This window comes from Oncorhynchus keta, chromosome 22 (assembly GCF_023373465.1).
Source record: "Oncorhynchus keta strain PuntledgeMale-10-30-2019 chromosome 22, Oket_V2, whole genome shotgun sequence".
NCBI classification, from domain to species: Eukaryota; Metazoa; Chordata; class Actinopteri; order Salmoniformes; family Salmonidae; genus Oncorhynchus; species Oncorhynchus keta.
Genome location: NC_068442.1, coordinates 43,507,451 through 43,522,708, shown reverse-complemented (window position 1 = coordinate 43,522,708; position 15,258 = coordinate 43,507,451). Strand labels below are relative to the sequence as shown.

The 15,258-nt window shown below is 44.3% G+C and overlaps 2 protein-coding genes across 5 annotated transcripts in view; one reads left to right on the top strand and one right to left on the bottom strand.

Moving 5' to 3' along the window:
* Positions 1–351: 351 nt before the first annotated feature.
* Positions 352–13,731, top strand: LOC118401537 (zinc finger FYVE domain-containing protein 9). 3 transcript variants are annotated; one of them, XM_035799129.2, is made up of 16 exons: positions 352–595; positions 3,009–3,838; positions 4,069–4,168; positions 4,306–4,517; positions 4,985–5,117; positions 5,541–5,663; positions 5,809–5,964; positions 6,812–7,036; positions 7,351–7,433; positions 7,638–7,742; positions 8,251–8,401; positions 11,198–11,278; positions 11,553–11,715; positions 12,007–12,112; positions 12,234–12,413; positions 12,698–13,731. In XM_035799129.2, exons 1-16 carry the CDS (start codon positions 532–534, stop codon positions 12,857–12,859), a joined length of 2,874 nt encoding a protein of 957 aa, XP_035655022.1. In that variant the 5' UTR covers positions 352–531; the 3' UTR covers positions 12,860–13,731. The 3 variants fall into 3 exon arrangements, 2 of the variants coding, with proteins under 2 accessions (XP_035655022.1, XP_052331251.1); XR_008075644.1 differs by lacking the exon at positions 12,698–13,731 and having other exon boundaries at positions 11,462–11,715; positions 12,234–12,276; XM_052475291.1 differs by lacking the exons at positions 12,007–12,112; positions 12,234–12,413; positions 12,698–13,731 and having other exon boundaries at positions 11,462–11,986.
* Positions 13,283–15,258, bottom strand: part of elovl1b (ELOVL fatty acid elongase 1b) — a 28,735-nt gene continuing 26,759 nt past the window's right edge. For both annotated transcript variants that reach the window (XM_035799131.2, XM_035799130.2), the window contains exon 8: positions 13,283–14,993. In XM_035799131.2, coding sequence (XP_035655024.1) covers positions 14,667–14,993 — 327 coding nt within the window. In that variant the 3' untranslated portion in view covers positions 13,283–14,666. The remainder of the gene's footprint in view (positions 14,994–15,258) is intronic.

The following is a 15,258-nucleotide window of genomic DNA, read 5'->3' as shown; positions in this document are numbered from 1 at the left end:
GGTTCATTATTGTAGTATCAAGATGCATAGCTTTTCTTTGTCACTATATATTTAAATTCAAGCAGGTGTGGCCTTAAACTCAAAAGTAATTCATTCAACTCCAGCATCAGGCTGTGCAGCAGATATCAGACTGACTTGGATGATAATATCACTGGTCAAAGATAATGGCCTTTCGTGGTTGTATTTTTAGACATGTTTTCTTTCTGAGGTTTCATGTACACATGACTTGTATTATGATTTTAAGACTTTAACCACTGGGATAAATACTTTTTAAATGTTTTATCAGGAGTCATTCATTCCTATGTGCAGTAGACACTTGGCTAGAAGTGAGCAAGATTTAGATACAATTAAACTGGCTTGTGTGGTCTACTGTACAGTGTACACTGGTTTAGAAAAGGACATATGAGGACATCCTTGAGTTCATTCAAGAAGACCTGCAGTGTAGCAGGGGGGCAGAAGGAGAGGGGGGAATAGAGGGAAATCCTCTGATAGTGAGCAAGACTGTTTTATTTTCTTCGCTACTGTTACAAAATGTTGAAGTTCTTCAGTGCCCAGGACGATGAGAATGAAAGCCTCTTGGGTGCATTGACAGAAGGTAAGGTTTTTAATTATATTGTATAGAGATGCAAGCTGTATTTCAATCAGGGGAAATTATAGCTGATCTGCAATCATGCGTCTTGCTGCTCGCGACACATTCATAGAACGACAGATCGAGGCACAAGTGAGAATATTGTTCAGCCTATATGAATTACTGGGAAAAAACGACTATTTTTGGGAATAGCGTGATAAAGATAATATTGTGCTTAATTACTCTGCAACATTTAATGAAGCGAGATGAGCAGCAAATGTCGCATTGCCGTGTTCGCTGGTTGAGGGGATTTAAAACAGTTGCACGTGTGCTGGATACTGAGTCACCGTACCGCAAACGCTCAGTCAGCTGAATAGGTTGGGCCCTATTGTTGTTTAGTAATCGTCAGCATGAATGGAAGGGTTGGGGTGCGATAACGGGGTTGAAGCTGCAATGCAGTTTTACCCCGAAAATAATTCACCAACGCCAATAAAGGCTATGTGAAATTGTGCAATAGAGGCAATAACCAACCGAGGAGAGAACAATCACAGCATATCCCAAAATCTGAATCATAACATTTTGGCGCATTTCAGTCGATAGTGAAGTAGAATTTTTAAACAATATAGAATTACATTAATATTGTCTTAATTTGTGTTCTTGTCGTTATCCATTCATTATCTTGTCATTAAGCCTATAACTATTTGTATACACCTTGATTCATAACGTTTAATAATAATGCAGGCTACATAATCTAACATCCAATTTTGCCACTGTTGGGGAAGTAGGAGTGCTGAGGGTGCTGCAGCACCCCCTGAAAAATATATATATATTTTTGTCTTCACAAAAGTAGTGCACTGGGCCTTTGCTAGTATTAGCGGACTGATATAGACGTCTATAGTGCTGGCATTTTTTTTGTGTGTGCAGTAGTTGTATAATTAAGCAATAAGGTCAGAGTAGGTGTGGTATATGGCCTATATACCTTGGCTAAGGACTGTTGCAGAGTGCCTGGACACAGCCCTTAGCCATGATATATTGGCAATATACCACAAACCCCTGAAGTGCCTTATTTCTATTATAAACTGGTTTCAAACATAATTAGAGCAGTAAAAATACATGTTTTGTCATACCCGTGGTATACAGTCTCATATATAATGGCTGTCAGCCAATCAGCATTCAGGGCTCGAATCACCCAGTTTATAATTGAGAACAGTATCTTGTAGGATTCAATAGTTAGAATTGTAAGAGTTATTGCCTTGTCCCTTCTCTGCAATTGTCATTCTAACGGAATCTAGAAATAACAAAACCCTGTCCTCAAACATTTACATCAAAAGGTTCAAAGTTATGGGCAAGACACAAAATGTCCACATCAAATTAAATATTTTTCTTAATCAAATTATGTGGAAAACAACCACTTTTTGTGCAGTACTAATTTTCCATCCTTACAAACCACTTAATGTAAGTGTATATTACTGTATTGTACATAGGCTGGTCATCTAGGGTTGTAACTGCAGGCTTTTCATCACAATTAAGGAAAATAATGCATAGTGCATTAATTGAGTACATTGAGCCATCAAGTGGTTTGTGATGATGTGATGTGAGGATGTGGCTCAGTTGGTAGTGCATGGCGCTTGCAATGCTTGGGTTGTGGGTTTGATTCCCAAAGGGGACCAGTATGGAAATGTCTGCACACACTACTGTAAGAGCATCTACGAAAAGGAATTAATAGATCATTTCAGTTTTCACATAGAGTTGCATTTGCAAAGTATTTCAAGAAACTGGAAAACATATCAAGCAAGTATTTTTATATTCCACAAGTATTATCAGATTAACTGTTTTATACAGATACAGATAATTATCAGACTGAAGTTACAAATGCTGGTAAACACTCAAATACATTGTTTACATTTTTTCACAAAAGTAGTGCACTGGGCCTTTACCGGTCCTGTATTAGCAGACCGATAAAGATGTTTTCAGTCAGCCGTGGGCTGAATTTTTAATTTAACCTTTATTTAACTGAAGAGTTAAATAAAAGTAACATTTATTCAAAAGTAGTGCACTTCTTAGGGAATAGGGTCCCATTTGGGATGCAAGAAAAGCTCTCTCAAGGACGACAGTGCACTTATGTTGGAATCAGTGGATAATTTAACCTAGAGCCATATATATATAGATCTGGTTCAACCTATTAGATGCGACAAGATAAATGGCCAATTACCACCTAGGAACACAGCCCGTCAAATCTGGGGCCATGGTTATGTGTGTGTGTGTGCGCGTGCATACAACGAACGCTTTTGTGAGTGTGTGTATGCGCTTGTGGACTGAATGTTTTATGTTCCTTATAGCCTGTTTTTTCTCTCGGCGAGAAGCAGAATGTCTTTGTCAGGTTCATTTGACATTTCTCTTCCAATGGTTTTGATCTGCATCCACGTCTTTGTATGAACAGATGAATCAGATGCTCCGTCTCTGATGGATGCTAAGCACCACTGGCTCCACAGACCCTGTCTGCTGATGCTCGAAGATGGGGATGTCACAAAGCCAGGACAGCTGGTCTGTGGACACATCGGATCAGAGTCCCCTGCAAAATCCAAAATCCCAGGGGTGACAAAAGAGGGTCCCATTTCCCAACTAGAGACCCCCGCTCAGAGGCTGATGAGACAGCTGGAGGAGGGGAACTGCGCTGTGACAACTCTCTCCACATGGGGAGGGAGGCATTTCGGGAAGGCCTCCACCCCTTTGATGCTCATACCCTCCAAAGTGCCAGAGGTGGAGATGAAGGAGGAGAAGAAGAGACCTCAGTTGCCCTCCTTCAAGGAGGACTCTGTGGTTGAGGAGAAGGAGCTGGAAGAGAGTGAACGTAAGCTGCACAACTCACCCAGTGGCTCAGATGGCATAGGTCCTGACCTGGACGCCACGTCTGATCGGCCTGTGGAGGAGCTCTATGAAGGCAGCCAGACCCAGGGGCCCAGACTGGGGCTTCAGAACCAGACCAAAGCCAACGGGCTGACTAATGATGAGACTAATGCCAACAGAGCACAGGTAGACAGTGAAGAGGGAGCTGTGGGGGACTGCACGCCTTCCCCTATGTCTCCATCAGTGGATCCAGACAATGAGCTACAGGCCGGCCCCACGGGCATTCTGTCCAGGGAGCGAGGCACTATCCTGGGGGAGGTGGCCCCCGTGTGGGTCCCTGACGCCCATACGCTGGTCTGTATGATGTGTGAAGTCAGGTTCACCTTCACAAAGAGAAGGCACCACTGCCGCGCCTGTGGCAAGGTGAGGGTCTTACACCACTTGGTTGTATTTAAATTAAGAAGGGATTGCATGATTGTCTATGGTCTCATGTCCCTGAGAAAGGAGGCTGACCCTGTGTGTGTGTGTGTGTGTGTGTGTGTGTGTGTGTGTGTGTGTGTGTGTGTGTGTGTGTGTGTGTGTGTGTGTGTGTGTGTGTGTGTGTGTGTGTGTGTGTGTGTGTGTGTGTGTGTGTGTGTGTGTGTGTCCTACAGGTATTCTGTTCAGTGTGCTCCGGTCTGAAGTTCCGACTAACACACCTGGATGGGAAGGAGGGGCGTGTCTGTGTCTCCTGTCACTCAACTCTAGTGAAAGGTGAGTATCACCTGACAACACTATTACCGTGACACTACAGGCAACAACAGTGTTTTACACAGTTCATTTGTGCAAAATGCAGAAACATGTTCCTGTCAATATTATTGACACTCTCTCTCTCTTGTTATTTTCTTTAGGAACCCCTCCCAGGGGGAGAAGGAGGGTGTTGTTTGCTGATGAAATCCTATCCAATGAGAAATCAGACTCTGCTCCTTGTACACCAATCAGAGGCCCCACCTTCTCACCGCTATTATTGAGGAGAAGTATAGCTGCTACAATCAGAAGCGCCACTGGGTCACCACAGACCAGCAGGAGGACACCAATAGCACAGGGGCTGCCCCTGCTCAATGTATGTAACAAACCATTGTCAGACAAGACTCATTTAATGCAATTTATTTCAAATGAACATAAAATAGCTAAGGATGTGCTCATATGTAGTGTACTCTCAGTCTTTCTGTTGATACCTTTGATATCCATAACCCAAAGTAATCTATAAGCTCTCTCTCTCTTTCCTTCCTCCTCCCTCTCTCCTCTTCCTTGGGGCAGCAGGTAGCCGAGAGCCTCAAGGCTAGAGAAGTGGGTCGTTGCTGGTTCTAATCCCATGTCTGACAGGGGGACATCTGATTGAGAGTGACCTAGATGCCATCGCCTGCAGTTGTGGCCTTGAGCGAGGCACTTAACCCCTAAACTGCTCACTGGTGTGGTACTAGTAGCTGCCCACTGCTCCAGCCACTGTGTGTGTGTGTGTGGTACAACAGAAGACCAATGTCTGTCTTGTATGGATGAATAAAGTATTCTTCTCCCCTCTCCGTATAGCCTCTGCAGGAGGTGTGTGGGCCCTGTGGCTGGGGTACAGCAACCCTGGTCAGTAGCCACATCAGTAGCTCTGCCAACCTCATCCCACTGGATGGCCTCCCTCCCATCCTCACCTCTACTGGAGTCAAAGGAGGTACAACCAGGCTACCAACACTGGAGATGCTTACCGCTAGCTCACTTTAGCTAACCGCTAACTCACAACCCTTATCGTATTAGGACCGGTGCCTGCTGGTTTTATGTTATACCTGATATTTAATTGCAGACACCTGGTGTCCCATGTCTAAATCAGTCCCCAATTAGAGGGGAAAAACAACAAAAAAAACGCAGTGGAACTGGACCTGGCTTCGAGGTTGAGTTTGAGGGTCATAGGGTTAGGTAGTCAGCTACAGGATATGCAGAAGGCTAGCCCACTGTACTGGGATTGTCATAGCGTTAGGTAGTTAGCTACTGGAGATGCTAATGGCTGGCTAGTTCACTGTACTGGGATTGTCAAATGGACACTTCTTTTGAATAGTTTCTAAGGATGTCTAGGTCACCATTTCATCTGTCTCACCAGACTACACGGTGGAGGAAAGGCCCTCTGAGAGGGTTCTCATCCAGGACCTGGAGAGCGGCAGGCCCAACTCCCTGGTCTTTGTCCTCAACGCCAACCTACTGGCCATGGTCAAGCTAGTCAACTGTATGTGACATTTTTTCTCAACATTCAACCTTTTTTCAGTTATTGACACTGTGTGACACCCTGTTTTCATCTTAGCTCACTATGGAATCATTCAAGTCACATGTAACCTCACATTGAAGTGCTACCTCTCATTGTCTTTCCTCAGATGTAAACAGGAAGTGCTGGTGTGTGACGTCGAAGGGCATGCACGCGGTGGGCCAGGTGGAAGTGGTGGTGCTGCTGCAATGTCTGCCCGAAGAGAAGAGGTTCCCCAAAGACATCTTCAGCCACTTTATACAGCTCTACAGGGACGCCCTCACAGGTGAGACTGGCATTGACGTGGTCTGGCAAGTTAGCTACCATTGATCAGCACTGGATTGAGCTCTGAAGCAGGTCTTGAAAGAGTCCCATTTTCCTTCCATTTTACATTTTAGTCATTTGGCAGATGTTCTTATCCAGAGCAATTTACAATTAGTGCATTCGTCTTAAGATAGCTAGGTGAGACAACAACACATCACAATAGTATCAAGTACATTTTCCCTCAACATAGTAGTTACCAACAAAGTCAGTGTTAGTAGGATGGGTGCACCATGAAGGTTATTTAAGATACTCTTCAAAGAGGTAGGGTTTCGAAAGATGGGCAGGGACTCCGCTGTCCTGACTTTAGGGAGAAGCTGGTTCCACCATTGGGGTGCCAGGACAGAGATCAGCTTTGATTGGGCTGAGCGGGAGCTTTCGTGCCATAGGGGTGTGAGGGACCAAGAGACCAGAGGTGGCGGAACTGAGTGCTCGGGTTGGGATGTAGGGTTTTTAAGCCTTGAGACAATTCCATGTGTGCATCAAGAAAGGTTCTCCACCAAATGGACTTCCAGCCAACTTGACACAACTGTGAGAATCATTGGAGTCAACATGGGCCAGCATTCCTCTGGAACTCTTTCGACACCTTGAAAAGTCCATACCCAGACAAATTGAGGCTGTTCTGAGGGCAACTCAATATTAGGAAGGTGTTCCTAATGTTTTGTACAGTCATTGGTTATCTATTTCCCTCCCTCCATCTCTATTTTTTCCCTCCATCTCTATTTTTTCCCTCCATCTCTCTTTCTCTCTCTCTCTCTCTCATTCGCTCCCCCTCTCCGCCTCTCTCTTTCTCCCCCTCTCTCTTTCTGCAGGCAAGGTACTGAGCCACCTGGGTCTCTCCCAGTTCTCCAGTAGTTTCCTGGGCTGTGAGGAGCATGCAGGCTTCCTCTGGGTGTGCTCCACCCTCCAGTCCCTGCAGGGTCTCCCTATGCCCAACCAGCCCTTTCTCTTTGGCCTGCTGATCCACCGGGCTGAGGTGCCCTGGGCCAAGGCTTTCCCCCTGCGCCTCATGCTCAGATTGGGGGCTGAGTACAGATGTGAGTCAGCGCTCGAGAGAGAGAGAGAGAGAGCGAGAGAGCGAGAGAGAGAGAGAGAGAGAGCGAGAGAGAGAGAGAGAGAGAGAGAGAGAGAGAGAGAGAGAGAGAGAGAGAGAGAGAGAGAGAGAGACCAGTGAATAACAAACACCATTGTTAATACAACCTGTGTGTGTGTGTGTGTGTGTGTGAGAGAGAATATGCGTGTAAGTGAGAGAGAAAGTGTGTGTGCACCTGTATGCATCAGAGACACAGTGTGCAGCTTTTGACGGCCACGTCCAGTGTCATCCCATTAAGGCGTTCCTCTCCCTTTTCAGTTTACCCCTGTCCCTTGTACAGCGTGCGCTTCAGGAAGGCTCTGTTTGGGGAAACCGGCCACACCATCATGAGACTACTAGTAGTAAGTAGCTTGCCTCTCATTACACTAACAACAATCAATACCAAGGTTGTGTTCATTAGGGCACACCGTACCAAAGTGTTTTACAACGGAAAATGAATGGAGCGTTTTATACTGGACGAGTTCAGAAAATCCCTCTCTGTTTAGGTCTGTTTTCTTCCATTTGGGTCCTAATGAATTACACATTTTTCCCTCATTGCTTACGAGGACTTCAGGAATTACCGGTACACTCTGCCAGTGGTGCCTGGACTCACTGTAGATCTGGAAGCTCAGAGGACCTGCATTAAAATCCCTACCAACGGCTATGATGAGGTACAGGCAAACCATGAAGCAGCACTTGGTTACGCTTTATAATAACAAAAGCTGCACGCAGGGTAGCCTAGTGGTTAGAGCGTTGGACTAGTAACCGGAAGGTTGCAAGTTCAAATCCCCGAGCTGACAAGGTACAAATCTGTCGTTCTGCCCCTGAACAGGCAGTTAACCCACTGTTCCTAGGCCATCATTGTAAATAAGAATTTGTTCTTAAAACTGACTTGCCTAGTAAATTAAAGGTAAAAAAAAATAATAATAAATAAATGAATACGGTGTTATAAATGCATATAAATTATAAAGAACTCCGTTATAAACAACTCTTTCAGCAATAGATCAAGGGTTGATATCAATCATGCCTCTCTTTCTACCCTTCCACCTCTCCCTCTCTCTCTACCCCTATCTTTCACCTCTCAATTAAATTCAAGGGGCTTTATTGGCACGGGAAACATATGTATACATTACCAAAGCAAGTGAAATAGATAATAGAAAATCTATCTCTCTTTCTCAGCTGATGAAGGCTTTGAATAAGTCCAATGAGCATGTGCTGGCCATGGGGGCATGCTTCAACGTGGCGGCAGACTCCCACCTCATCTGTGTTCAGGGGGACGATGGCGAGTACCAGACCCAGGCCATCAGCATCCACAATCAGCCTCGCAAAGGTGGGAACTCCCATAGAATCAACAGAGGGCGATGTGGGCTAGGGGAGACCGTAATCTCTCATGGGCATGTAATATTTAAAATTGTATATAACTATCTTAATGTTGCTGGACATTAGCAGCAGCTAATGGGGATCCTTAATAAATACAAATACAAATCTGAACAAATTATGCAAGATTTTACTTCTGGGTTGCAGAGATTATTAGGGAGACTGAGACAGAGTCCACTGCCTGTCCTGTAATCAAAGAGAACCACCAGTAGAGAAGGAATGCTACACAGCAGCACATCACCTACAATCAAGGAGAGAGAGATTATGGTACCGAGATGTAATACTGACTGCCACATAACACCCACCATGTATCTGGCCTTTGACAGCCGAGGGAAAATCGTATGTATGATTTGCAATGTTTTTAAACGCGCTCACTGCAAGAACTGTGCCTTAGCTACCACTGGAGGGCAATGTGGTGTCATGTGAGAGGGTGAAAGATACAGGTGGAGAAAGCTTAGTTCTGTCATTATTTTTGGTTTGTAATATTGAAGGTGTTTATATACTAAACTCAGCAAAAAAATCTAAATAACTTCACATATCTTCATTGTAAAGGGTTTAAACACTGTTTCCCATGCTTGTTAAATGAAACATAAACAATTAATGAAATATGCACCTGTGGAATGGTCGTTAAGACACTAACAGCTTACAAGACGGTAGGCAATTAAGGTCACAGTTATGAAAACTTAGGACACTAAAGAGGCCTGCCTACTAACTCTAAAAATACCAAAAGAAAGATGCCCTGGGTCCCTGATTATCTGCATGAACGTGCCTTAGGCATGCTGCAAGGAGGCATGAGGACTGTGGCAAGGGAAATAAATTGCAATGTCCGTACTGTGAGACGCCTAAGACAGTGCTACAGGGAGACAGAACGGACAGCTGATCGTCCTCCCAGTGGCAGACCACGTGTAACAACACCTGCACAGGATTAGTACATCCGAACATGATGGCAAAAACAACTGCCCGAGTTGCACCAGGAACGCACAAACCCTCCATCAGTGCTCAGACTGTCCGCAATAGGCTGAGAGAGGCTGGACTGAGGGCTTGTAGGCCTGTTGTAAGCCAGGTCCTCACCAGACATCACTGGCAACAACAATCGCCTATTGGCACAAGCCCACTGTTGCTGGATCAGACAGGACTGGCAAAAAGTGCTCATGACTAACGAGTCGTGGTTTTGTCACACCAGGGGTGAGGGCCGGATTCACGTTTATCGTCGAAGGAATGAGTGTTACACCGAGGCCTGTACTCTGGAGCGGGATCGATTTGGAGGTGGAGGGTCCGTCCTGGTCTGGGGCGGTGTGTCACAGCATCATTGGACGGAGCTTGTTGTTATTGCAGGCAATCTCAACGCTGTGCGTTACAGGGAGAACATCCTCCTCCCTCATGTGGTACCCTTCCTGCAGGCTCATCCTGACATGACCCTCCAGCATGACAATGCCACCAGCCATACTGCTCGTTCTGTGTGGGATTTCCTGCAAGACAGGAATGTCAGTGTTCTGCCATGGCCAGCGAAGAGCCCAGATCTCAATCCCATTGATCACGCCTGGGACCTGTTGGATCGGAGGGTGAGGGCTAGGGCCATTCCCCAAAATAAGTCCGGGATCTTGCAGGTGCCTTGCTGGAAGAGTGGGGTAACATCTCACAGCAAGAACTGGAAAATCTGGTGCAGTCCATGAGGAGGAGATGCACTGCAGTACTTAATGCAGCTGGTGACCACACCAGATTGTTTTTATTTATTTCACCTTTATTTAACCAGGTAGGCAAGTTGAGAACAAGTTCTCATTTACAATTGCGACCTGGCCAAGATAAAGCAAAGCAGTTCGACAGATACAACGACACAGAGTTACACATGGAGTAAAACAAACATACAGTCAATAATACAGTATAAACAAGTCTATATACGATGTGAGCAAATGAGCTGAGATAAGGGAGGTAAAGGCAAAAAAAGGCCATGGTGGCAAAGTAAATACAATATAGCAAGTAAAACACTGGAATGGTAGATTTGCAGTGGAAGAATGTGCAAAGTAGAAATAAAAATAATGGGGTGCAAAGGAGCAAAATAAATAAATAAATCAAATAAATACAGTAGGGAAAGAGGTAGTTGTTTGGGCTAAATTATAGGTGGGCAATGTACAGGTGCAGTAATCTGTGAGCTGCTCTGACAGTTGGTGCTCAAAGCTAGTGAGGGAGATAAGTGTTTCCAGTTTCAGAGATGTTTGTAGTTCGCTCCAGTCATTGGCAGCAGAGAACTGGAAGGAGAGGCAGCCAAAGAAAGAATTGGTTTTGGGGGTGACTAGAGAGATATACCTGCTGGAGCGTGTGCTACAGGTGGGAGATGCTATGGTGACCAGCGAGCTGAGATAAGGGGGGACTTTACCTAGCAGGGTCTTGTAGATGACATGGAGCCAGTGGGTTTGGCGACGAGTATGAAGCGAGGGCCAGCCAACGAGAGCGTACAGGTCGCAGTGGTGGGTAGTATATGGGGCTTCGGTGACAAAACGGATACCGACTGTTACTTTTGATTTTGACCCCCCCCTTTGTTCAGGGACACATTATTCCATTTCTGTTAGTCACATGTCTGTGGAACTTGTTCAGTTTATGTCTCAGTTATTGAATCTCGTTATGTTCATACAAATATTTACACATGCTAAGTTTGCTAAAAAATAAACACAGTTGACAGTGAAAGGACGTTTCTTTTTTTTGTTAACTTTACAAGTCAAGTGGTGATATGTGGTGTTGTGTTTTGTTTCAGTCACTGGTTCCTGCTTCTTTTTGTTCAGTGGAGCCCTTAAAGCAGCATCAGGATATCTGGCCAAATCCAGCATCGTTGAAGGTACTGTCATCCGTCTGTATCTTAATTTAGATCTGGAACATTACCGTACTAATCATTTTCAACTATTCACATACAGAAATAGTCTTATTAAGAGAACATTACTACTAACTTTCATCCTAAATAGGATTTCCTTATTTAGTCTCTCAATGTTTGTGTGTATGTGTGTGTCCATGTGCACTCAAGGTGTGTGTGGCTGTATGTATGTGCAGGTGAGTGTGCGTGTCCTTGTTGCTGTCTGTGTGTGTTTTTGCTGTATTGCTATCCCTCTCTCCAGATGGGCTGATGGTGCAGATCACTGTGGAGACCATGGTGGAGCTTCGCCGGTCGCTACGGGAGATGAAAGACTACAACATCTCCTGTGGGCGGATCGACCAATCAGACAGCCAAGAGCATGTCCAGGTCCAATGGCAAGAGAAAGAATGCACTGTAAACAAGGGGTAATGGTTTGGTCATTACATCTGCCCTGATCAGTGTTCCATGGCTAGTTCTGTAGCCTATCATTATACTACCTTTAACCTAACCCACTGTCATTTCATCCAGTCTCCAAGTCTGTCTCAGACCTGTGAGCCCCCTGCCCATTAACCATTCTCTATCGATTGTTGGCTACTCTTTATCATTGCCTGCAACTTTGTATTACCCTGTGTGTGTGTGTGTGTGTGTGTGTGTGTGTGTGTGTGTGTGTGTGTGTGTGTGTGTGTGTGTGTGTGTGTGTGTTTTTTTCCCCTCAGGGTTATTAGCCCCATTGATGGCAAGTCCATGGAGTCCATCAGCAGTATCAAGATGTTCCAGAAGTCTGAGTACAAGGCCAATGGAAAGGTCATCCGCTGGACAGAGGTTAACCCCAGCCTTTCGACCAAACAATATCTAGGACACATCTAACCACTAGTCTTGACTCCTACTCAAAGCCTCTTTATTACTGTATTCTGTAAGTCCATTGTTATCTTGTGTCCTTCAGGTGTTCTCCTTACAGAAGGGGGGTCATCCTAAGAGCCAGGGTGACCACCATACAGAACACAGCAGGCTCACAGAGAGACTGGCCCGGGCATTCTGCCTGGCACTGGGCCCACACCTCAAATTGCTGAAGGAGGATGGTATGGCTAAGCTGGGGCTGCGCGTCACGCTGGACTCCCACCAGGTGAGGGCGCCATTGGCTAGGATGAAGATACTGCACGTAGGTCATTGGCCAATTTAGACCTTTGAGGAAATGTACTCTTTGAAATTGTATTTAACTTTATTCCCGCCTGACTTCAATAATTGTAATACTTCTTGAATGACTAATATGTGAGTGGTTGACCACCTTTTAATATAAAGTTATTCTTTATTTAAATAGTGATCGGATATAGGCCTGCATAATATTACCAAAGCTAGCAGTTGAACCCATAGATGTGTAGTGGTTAACATCGCTTTTCCATGTTCCAGGTGGGGTTTGTGGCCGGCAGTAACGGCCTGCCCCTCCCAGCCCCGTACCTCAAAGCCCTGGAAACAGTGCTGATCCCCATCATCCACAGCAGGGGGCGCAAGAGGAGCGAAGAACCCTTAGTCATGGAGCTCATTTTCTATATCCTGGAGAACATTTCCTAGGGGAAAGGGGGTCAAAGTGCACACACTCATCCCCACACCATCCTCTCCCCTGGTTCTCAATTTGTGCTGGTGTGAGTTCAATAGCTTCAAAATAGCATTGGTTGGAGGAGTAAGCTCTTTCATGGGACATAGTAACTCGCCTCCAGGATATGTCTCAGCCAGCCTATAAGAAAGGGTGGCTGGATGGTAAGTGGTCTGACTCACCAAAGCTCACCTAGCCTTGGCATCTGCAGCAGTAAATATATGGCTTGAGAATGGTACATTTCTGTATATTTTCAATAAATACCCATATTTTGAGAATGCCTTTAAACTGGGGGCTGTATTCAGTTCCAATGGGAAAATGAGAATGACTTGAAATGTTATTTATCAGTAGACCTGTAGCTAGCTGTTTGATGCAAACTGAATTCATTCATGTAAATAACATTTTAAAATTCGGAAGTATTTTAATTCCTCTCGATTACCCCCAAAATGCATTACAGTCAACCTAGGGTGAATAAACATGAACACAAAGGACATCATACAAGGATTTGTCAAACATTGTTTGAAATGCTTGTGGAAATCAAGGTATAAAGTTCCATTTTCCGTCAGGATCAGTATCCGAGCAGATGTAAGGAGACAATGTCCACCTTTATTTACAGTGTCAAGGTCTCACAAAAACGCTTTGAAAGAAGCACCATAATGTTGCTCTGTCATGACAAGCAGGTCATTTACCAACTCATTGAGGTTGTTGGACTTACAGCCCTGTGAAGTAAGAATGGCATTAGCCTCGACACGTCATAGATACTGTAGACATTTCCAGACAGTCATTACCATTAGAGGTTGTGTCGTTGGCATTATTAGGTAACTTACAGTACACATGTCACCAGCTCCAAGTCAAACTCATATACCGGTATTATGCGTTTGCCCTAGTCCAACCCTGAACCAGGCCCCTCCCCCACACAAAGAGATGTGGGTTGGGTGAACAATGATGAGTGAGAAAGTTACAGAGGGTCAAAGATAATGCCAAGACATCGAATTTCCCGTTTTTGGAAATGGTGAGCGATTAGCATGTCTTGGGGGTATGATCTTTGACCCCCTGTACCTTTCACACATCATTATTCACAATTAATTCAGGATTATTGATAATCATGTTAGCATTAACCATAATCAAGTGTTTAGAAACATATTCTATTCTTATTTACAATAAAAATGACACAATACATTATTTACCATTCCTTTCTATTGGGCACAAAATGATATGACACACAATCAAAAACTGCAAATCCAGCCAACAAGTTTGTAGAGTCACAAGCTTGATGTGGTCATTGTGTGCTAGGAATATGGGACCAAATACTAAACTTTTGACTACTTTATTTACAATAATCTTTAGGAGGTGTCAATTTTGAACCTTACCTTTTTTAGAAAAAAAGAGTATTACTTGTTAAACAAAATCTCTTTTAGTATAAAATAATATAATTTCCCATTTTTTTTATACAATATAGCTCAGTATTTTTATTATTTATTTTATATAGTCATTATTGCTCATCTTTATCATAGGTGGCAACATCAGTAAAGAGATAACATCAGGTCATAGCATGTCTCTTCATAAATTGTGTTCCATAGTAAGTTCAGTTTAAAAAATAAAAAATAAACGAAATGTGGGACCCCAACCGCAGAAGTCATTGACCTCGTCATTTCCCCAGCTTTTTGTGCTGAATAAAACTAAAAACGATCAGAAAATAAACATAACCAAAACATTCTTTGGAATCCACAGTAGTTTGTGCGGGATCTCGTATTCACGCGTCTCGGATGTTCTTTTCTGAAGACCCTAGGACTTCTTCATCTTGCCCGCATGGGCACTGCCATTTTCGTGGTGACTGGAACCGTTGCTTGTGCCATTACTGTTACCTTTCTTGTGGTGCTTGCCATTGGCGACCATGGTGGTCCCGTTGGCCTTGCCGTTGAGGCCAGGCTTGGAGTCCTGCTTAGGCAACCGCTTTCCCTTCACATATGCCTGGTACCAGAAGTTGGAGAAGAGCACGAAGAAGAAGGTACCATACATCCAGATGAGGTGGATGAACAGGGGGACCTGGTAGTCACAGCTGTCCATGAAGTAATACTGGGTGACGTGGAGGGACACCATCACAAACTGAACCTGTTGGTGGAATGAAGAGGAACAAATCGCATATGGAGAAGAATGTTCTGAAGTGGCACAGCTATTGCACTGATGAATAATGGTATCTCAGACTAGTTTTTTTACTACTTTAGTATATTGCATCTACAAAAGTTATTTTTTTTTTTTAAACTAGTACAGATCACCTTTTAGAGAAACAACAAGAAAATGCTGTATAAACAGCCACGAAGACCTGGCAAAAGCTTACTACTCATAGTACAAATTTATACTGGAAATGACAATGTCA